Source organism: Echinococcus granulosus, assembly GCF_000524195.1.
Source record: "Echinococcus granulosus chromosome Unknown EG_S00002, whole genome shotgun sequence".
NCBI lineage: Eukaryota > Metazoa > Platyhelminthes > Cestoda > Cyclophyllidea > Taeniidae > Echinococcus > Echinococcus granulosus.
The window spans coordinates 1,527,835-1,536,341 of NW_020170382.1; the positions used below are offsets into that span (position 1 = coordinate 1,527,835).

General features: G+C 42.2%; 1 protein-coding gene across 1 annotated transcript; it reads right to left on the reverse strand. All coding sequences in view use genetic code 11, as the record gives it.

The window, feature by feature from the left end:
• Positions 1-1,709: 1,709 nt before the first annotated feature.
• EGR_00529 (hypothetical protein) lies at positions 1,710-7,230 on the reverse strand (the record flags this gene model as incomplete). The annotated part of the gene is made up of 6 exons (XM_024489778.1): positions 1,710-1,809; positions 6,109-6,246; positions 6,411-6,526; positions 6,600-6,695; positions 7,043-7,114; positions 7,159-7,230. 6 exons carry the CDS (start codon positions 7,228-7,230, stop codon positions 1,710-1,712), a joined length of 594 nt encoding a protein of 197 aa, XP_024355775.1.
• Between the last annotated feature and the right edge of the window lie 1,277 nt (positions 7,231-8,507).

The window sequence follows — 8,507 nt, forward strand, 5'->3', positions numbered from 1 at the left end:
TTTGCGCTGCACACTTGATCAAGCACCGACTGCTATGTTCAAAGTGAATTTCATCGACAATCAGATGACCAAAATAGGTTAACTGCAGAAAATATTTGCTTCTAAATTTAACAAATCATCATCATAATGGTGACTCATAAATGAGATGGAATCTCGTATTCCGTTTTCCTTTATTTGAAGGTTCATTCACATTCACCCTTGTAGATGTTTCAGCGAGTCTTAAAGATTTGCATCCGAATAAACAATCATCACGCGTCAAATAGATGGATCGCTTTTGACTACTTTTAATTCTAAGGCGGTAAAACAATGCAAACGATAAAATCTACCTGTCTCGATTCGACTAACGGTAACTGTTGTAACCATAATACCGTGTCTAGGCATGACTTTAACAACTTCTTTCATCATGAAATGCTATTCGGTACACTTTAAAACCACGGAAAAATGGTTTCTTTAATACGAGGCACTAGAAGCTTGAAGTCCGCTTCCTAGTGAAACACGCCAGCTTCTCACATCAAATGAATGCACTTACTCTAAAAGGCCTTACTAGATATTTTACATTTAGTCGTTCTAATGATACTTTGAAATCCTGCTGTGTCATTACCAGTGCAGGGGGATCATACACTTTTGCAAAAATACTATTTTTATATCTCATTTTACGCATTTTCGTCTGGGTGCATGTCTATCGGCAAATGACAAGTGAAACGGACCTCAACACGCGACTCGATGAGGGGAGAAGCAAGTTAAAAAGGGTGTGGGAGGTGATCAGTTTGGATTGTGGAGGAAGGGGGAGGGGCAATTCTCTCCCCGTCGCCTCTGTCCCCCACGATCGCGTGACTAGAGCAATTGGGAGTGGACAAAGTGGACGCCTGGCCACTAAACCCCGGCGCCTAGCTGATTGCATCTGCATGTGTTTGGGGCATGTGAAGTGCTGCAGCTACCCCCTTCTCATGCTGGCTGTCGTCTTCCGTCATTTGTCCTCATGGTAGCGTTATCCATCGAGCATGATCAACCACCGGAAAATTATTGCCATGTAGTAATTAAGTAACAGGGATTCTTGCAGTCTATCGTAATTCGGCTGCCATGGCTATGCTAAAACGCACTGCTTACGGCAACTGTCTATAACGAAAAATACTTCCAGACCTGCTCCTAAAGGACACCAAAGGAGGGCACTTACTGGAAAGGCCTGAGTTTGTAGATACTCGTAGCATGAAAGTACCAGAATTGCATCTACTTTTGGCTGCTAAGTCTCCAGCTCTGTTATGAGGGCAGATACTGGTTGAACAGTAGATTTCAGCGAATTTAAAACCTCCATTAATGTAATTTTAGCAATATTTACGTTAAACGGTTGAATATTGAGCATCATCCAATGATTGTAAACGCCTCCATATCGTAAGTTTTGAGCAACCCAGTCGACTAAACAGCATTGAAATGGCCATAAAGTAGAAAGGGTAAATAGATAGGGGACGGCGCTCTTGAAGGTAAATTTTCCTATGAAGAGTAAACATACCAAATGCATCAACTGGAACACATTGTTCAGTTATCAGCAGGACGTAGCAAATTTAGCTTACAGCTATGACTTCTGCTGAAGGAATTTTTGTGGTAGGTGGTATGGTTTGAGTGATATCTGGACTGAGATCAATGTGAACAAGGTATATGGTTTGAAATTAGTTGTGGTGATGGCATTGCGGCTTTATATTACATGAAGCCGTCTACAAAAGCTGTATGAAGATGTGAAGGAAGTGAACACGCGATACCTCCTCCACCTCTCCACTGACTAGGTAAAATGTAGATACACATGACTGAGCAGCGCTGAAATGAGAACAAGGTAACGAGGAGGAATAGGCGTGAAAATTTGTTCCTGAAATGCTCCAGACTAAAAATACTTCCTTTATTACCTTGAATTTAACATTTACGACCACGATAATTCCATGTTTTTCTACTTTAATTAAATCTGCATCCTTGAAATGGCATGAATGGCTTCTGTACGGCTTGATTTCCAGTGGGCACAAATTATATGCTTAGGCATTTATCGCCACGAAATCACTCACAATGAGTTTAAAATCAACACTCATCACCGCCTTGATCCAGGTAGCCACTGCCCAAAAATGTAGCCAGGATCCACTTTTGCACTTAATAATTTGAATCTTTGTTTAACCCTTCGTTTTGGCATAGTGGGACCTAAGCCTCCGCCTGTATACTTCCGCTGGGCAGCGAAGCCTCCCAGCCATGTCAGTAGCACTCACGGCCATTCTCTACGTCAGTGATACAAATTTCACCCAGGTATTACGTCTCCTTGCGTCTTCAGGAAAGACTTAAGGTGCTACATTGGTGGCAGTGGAAAGTGAACCCGATCTTGAAGGTCAACTACCCTAATTTCTCCTACTAAATGCTAAACCCTAACGTGGTGGAGGAAGTGCAAATGCTACAGATGGGAGAAGCTGTGACGATCCCAATGCAAGGATTGGAAGTGACATCTACCTTCGGCAACTATCCCAGTAGTCACGTGTTCTGCCAGTGTTATGAACAACTAATGCGATGCTAACCGCAAACCATCTGGAAGAGCTCGCTACGGAGCTGTCTACAATGGCTATATGAAGATGTAAAGGAAGAGAACACGAGATACCTCCTCCACCTCCACCTCTACGATACTATTTTAAACCCAGTTGCGTGTTCAGTGACTCTGCGTTGAGACCAGTGTTCTTACGACTGGCGATGGACATACGAGATGGTTAGCACATTTGCCCTTCCCACAATACATCTCTCAAAGAGGATGAAACTGCAGATGCAGTGAAATAACCGAGGTGGAACATTGACGTTGCGGTCAGATATCTGTTTAGTGGGAGGGAAAGTAGTTGACTGGTGTGGATGGTTGGTTCGTGGATGCTGTTCTTACAGCACCGACTACGTTGTGATAGCCGACGCGGGGGGATTGACCAAGGGGAACGTTGGGGTCGGCGCTCAAAGTGGGAGGGGTGCTATGTAATACTTTAGCTATTTGTTTAACTCTTAATTTTGGTTTTGTGGGTACTTAAAGCTCCGCCTTTGTATTACTGCTAAGTTGCATGGCCAATGGGCCATGCTAGTACTCCCCCAGCCCTTCTCTGCTTTAGTAATACATATTCTGCATTTGTAGCATGTCTTTCTTCGACTTTAGGGAAGCATATGGATGCTACAGCACCTACTAACTTGCAGGCATTTGGAATCTTTGAGGGCAAAGCCAAAATATAGCGGCCACAAGATTCACCTCGTGTAGTACTTTAAAATAATTAAATCTATTAGTTAATAAATTACTTGCGAGTGAGATGTGTACTTTTTGTCACTAAACCACATGGTTTCTGATGTATTTCTGGTTCATTTCTCGTCTACTTTACTTACTCACGGAAGTCGGTTCAATTAGTGAATCAGTCTCATGTTTCTGCTTCTGACTTCACAAGAATGATTTTGTCCTTTTTTATTCTTTTCTACAATTCAATTTTGTGCATTGTGAAGTATTGTTGGTTTTGCAAAAAAATTTACATATCATAAAAAACTAACAAACGCTCCTTCCAGAAAAGCATCATTTTGTGCGGTTTACTATGAATGCCTTTGCATTTGAAACTATCAAAAGTAGGCAAATTTGCATATTTTAACATTACCATTGAGTAGTGTATTTGCAATTTTAATGGCAAATATGTTATGGAACATGCTAATGGTATCCAAAATCATTAGTGCATGGGAATCCACCTTTAGGACTAATACATTTATCAATAACAGAAGCTGTATTTAAAACTGCTGGAACCTGAAGAAGACAGGCGACTGGTGGTGGTTTTACTCAACAAATCACATGCCTGTTTCTACCAATACGGAAAGGGAACGGGGTAGTGTTAATGACTGAATCATTGCTGCGATTTTTCATGGTAATGCATAAAATACTTTGATCTTATCTTTACGCATGAGACAGTGATATCTTTATCATGCTTCCGTCTAAAAATGTACAACTTTTACTAATCGAACAATACCAAAACGTTTATAAGTATTACAAATTGCCAATCATTCAAAAGCAAACTATCACGTAGCATCTAAATAAACTGTTTATGAGATCTTTTAGCTATTTTCGCAAGCAACATAGTAAATACGTCAGAAACCCTCCTAAGTCATTAAAAAATGTGTTAAAATGGAGTTCAAAGGGAAAGCAACAGATATTACATTTAATTACCCAGATTTATTTTCACTAACATTTTTATTGAAATGGAAATTGTGAATTGAAAGGCCAAAAAACCAAAAAATACCCTGTACTTTGCAAGCCGACTGATCCCTTTCGCTTTGAGTACTGCCTTGTGGCCGCCCACACCGAATTCCTTCGCATGAGTCATTAGAAAGGGATCCAATAAATCGATAGATGGATGCCTCAACCGCGTACGCAAAGTCCAAACTGAGGCCCAAATTGGTGTTTTTTGGTTGGGATTCGTGCTACTTTATGACTGTTGCACATTCAAAATGATCTGCGGTTCAGTTCACTCTGGCAAAACTGGCACCTTAAAAATACGTTAGTATCGGGTGACCGAAAGAGTTTGTACGGTTTTGGGTGTAGCCTGCTGCGGCGACACCAGCAAAAAATCCGTGCAATAATTGATGCGCTTGTTTCATAAACCTTACATATGGTGGATCAAGCTGTCGGTATGGCATCTAGTGTTGCGCTCCCTGTAGGCTTTATCTTTTTTTGAATCCACTATCATAGGATAAAGTGTCGGTCAAACCTTATGCTTGTGACTGGAGCTTATCCACTCAACCGACTGAGCATCATTTTAGTTCAAAATCTCTGGAAGCTAATTTCTTGTCAAATTTGTTACAAGGACATACTGAGAAGGTATGGCATACGGTATAGGACAGCATACAATAGCCTACACAGTTCGGCAAAATTAAACGGTTTATTTGATCTAGATTTATCGTTTTGATCAGCAGCGTCTTTCCTTGGCCGTGAGGAATTACATATCACTACTGATACACAAAAGTAATTGGAGGTGAAGGTATAAATACCAACCTTCGGTGGTGCTTGACGTCGCGCGGGGTGGTGAAACTTCTAGTCGACTCTTGCATTGAGTGGGAAGGGGAGGTGACGGAAGTAACGGAGGAAATGGGTTATACTAGCATGCATGATTAAATAAAGAGTTAAGGGGCAAATAAGCGCTAAAGGCCATAACAATGTCCTCTACTTATCCTTCACTTCTTCAGTTCACACGGTTAGGATTGCGGCGTCAGGAGAGGCTTGTTGACTGATTGACTAACCTCAGATTAGACTAATGACCTTTATATTGGAGCATTCTTTAAATGCGAACAAACAACTCATTCACTGCCTGTTTCACTCTCCTAGGCCGAGCAAAGTCTTCATTCTCGAAGGGCTCAGGCGCGTGGTAGACCGTTGATGCAATTGTCTACTTGTTGAGGACCAAATAACATTTGCAACCGAAATCTATCCACTTGACACAACTCGCGAATACGTCAAAAAGCTTCCTCTCTCCTCCATCTTCTCATTTCTTTTCAGCATCTTCGTTTTTATTTTCAGAAACAGCTAGGACTAGTGATTTAGTGAAAAGAAAGACCTATTCTTATTCTTACTGGGCAGTATGAGGCAAGAGAACACAACGTCAGACCCCATATCACAAACGGAAAAGCTGAGCATTGAGAAGATTCACAATTTTTTTCTCATGGTGTCGCTCCACATGTTGATCTTCTATCCGCCTTGGTAACAGCATTGGGCAATCGTGGGATTACGGGATCACCTGTGGAATGGCATTTACAGTTGGGTGGGAAATGAAAACGAGACTTAGACGGAGGTGGTTGGGGGCTAGGTTGTTGCTTTGGATTCCAGTAATGAGGGGCTATTTGCAAGTCTTGCTAGAACAGGCTAATATATTCGACGAATATTATTATTCTAATTAATAAAACCTTTAGAAAAGTTTCCTTCAGTCAAGCAACTTCTTCTATTATAAAATAACCACACAAACTTATTTGGTGAAAGTGGTTTTGGGTATAATTTGATCAGGTTAAATTGAAATAGGCCGAGGCAACGCGCACTTTAGTCTCGCATGCAAGTGACAACAAACGTTTTCCCTCTTCACCTGTTCATACGCGTTCTCCACATGTGCCACACTGACACACACGCTAACGCCATAGACCCCTCCCCTACACACGTAACCCCCATCACCTTTCCAAGCTGCTCGTTCTATCAGGCGCCGAGTATCATCTCTAGCATCACCATTTTGCGTGCTGAGGAGAAGGGTGGAGGTGAGCTTTATTGTGTGTGATGCGTGTGAGTACTTTCAATCACTTTCCCACTGCCCTGACCCCTACCTCCCATCCACCTTGGCTTCGCTGTTGCCCCTCGTTAAGTAAACTGATGCTCGTTTGTGGTGTGGCGAATACACACTCACACCCCGCCGCTTCTATCATCTCCCAGTGATCTGTGAATGGGAGCAGAGTGGCGTGGTGTGGTGAGGTGAGGTGAGGAGGGAATTGGAGAGAGCAGCAGCAGCAGCAGGAGACGTAGCTAACACGCACACACATCAAGATTAGTGGCACGCAAGCTCTTCTGTTCAGCGTCGCCTTAATCCGCACCTCACCTCACCCCACACGCGTACGAGTTGGTAGTTGACTTTCGTACTTTCAGTGAACAGTGGCCTGTTGTTGCTGCTGCTGCTGCTGCTGCTTCTGTGGTCCTGTGTCAGTGGTGTGTGTATGCGTGCACGCAAGATCAGATTTCACGTCAAATTATAAATGGGGCAAGAGAGAGGGGAGAGCGAAAAATGCGAGATACGTTTATTATTATTACTGTTCTAATGATTATAGTTGTAATTTTTATTAGTAGGTTAAAAATGAGGATTTAGTGCCACTAAAAGGCATGTGGGCTTGACTCCTCTCTACACAATCGCTTTTTGTACCTGACAGAATTCAGGGGATGCACCAAGTCACCTTTAGAAAAACCTTCTACTATTTAACAGCACCAAATTAAGGGTGACTTACAGGAAAAGCATGCATATTTAGAAAATTTGGCTTTCTAACATACTTTGACAACCACCAGAGCCTTCTCTAAAATTGTGATAAGCCACAGCAGTATGGAAGAAGACGGATGATTAACCTGCGGAATTGGTGGGTGGCTGATCGGGGTAACCGAAGGGTCACTTGGCCGAGAAGGAGTTCAGCCTGCGGAAAAAACATCGTAGGGTTAAAGATGCGGCTAGACAAAGAAGACATTACTCCATAGGGATAGACCGGTTCATTATTTTGAGTAATACTACTGATAGCAATCTATTAAAGTGATTTGAATGCCTTTTAGGGATTATTTATAAGGAACCATTGTAAATCAGGACGATTTACGGGAATGCGTAAAGGTTTTGTCTTGCGCATTCAGTATTTATGCCTAATTTTGTGGCTGAGAGTTTAAAATTAGATAACTATTGGCATGTTTTGACACCTTTCCAAGCGCTTATTTTACTTTCTCCTACAAGTAAGGTTGTATAGACGACATTTACATTTTAACTTTTTGCATTAAATTACAAACAGTAAGCATTAAATAGTCGCAACTGTCACTTGGATGCATGACAAGCGATTTGACTGATCGCCCCTATCGATAGTAGTAATAGGCGGTAGATCACTTATAAGATCGGACCCGTCGTCTGGTGTCACCGGACCTTGACATTATAAATTACTTCACAAAAGAAGTTGAGGGTACGTCATTGATCATGACAGTGGCACCACAGAAATGACACAATGCACTGTGGTAAACCAAGGCGCCCCTTTTTACATTAGCTGGTGGGATCGCTGAAGAGGAATAAGCTGTTTGCTTGTGTAAAACCCGGTTTCACAGCAGTGAGACCATGTGTGCGCTTTTTGTGTGGGTGCGAGGAGAAGGCCAGTGGAGCCTAATTGCTAGTGGGCTGATTTTGGAAGGCGATAAGGTGGGAGAGGCACCTTGAGCCTTGATGGGCGAACGGAGGGGAAGGAGAGAAAGGGAAGACATTGCGTGTTTTGGCAAAACGGACACCCACAGTGAAAAATCTTTCTCCTTCCACCTCCACCCTTACTTCTGACTGCGTCCATCTTACAACGGTATACACGTGGCTCGTTGTGTAGGCGGGTGTGTCCTGCATTGCGCTATTAGGTCAAATTGGCCAAGAAACCATCATTCGCCCTAGATTGCTTTAAAAGAGCGTCTTGATGGCCGGCGCATTCATACGCTACATCGTTAATAAATTTTCTTATTTAATTCTTACTTTCAATAAATCATCTTACCTTTAACTGTCCATCCTGCATCCACCCTGTATCCATCCATCCATCCATCCATCCACTCAAGAAGGCCCTGTCTTAAGAAGACGGTCCAAATGGACATTGCAATATGATGCAACATAGCTAGAGACCGAAGTATAGGTGAAAATAGTGAAGGAGATTATAAAAGGATGCCAAAACGATTTCACGCACAGTTCTTTTTTCTTTAATAAAACCACAAAGTGAAGTCCAAATGTTTGTTTACA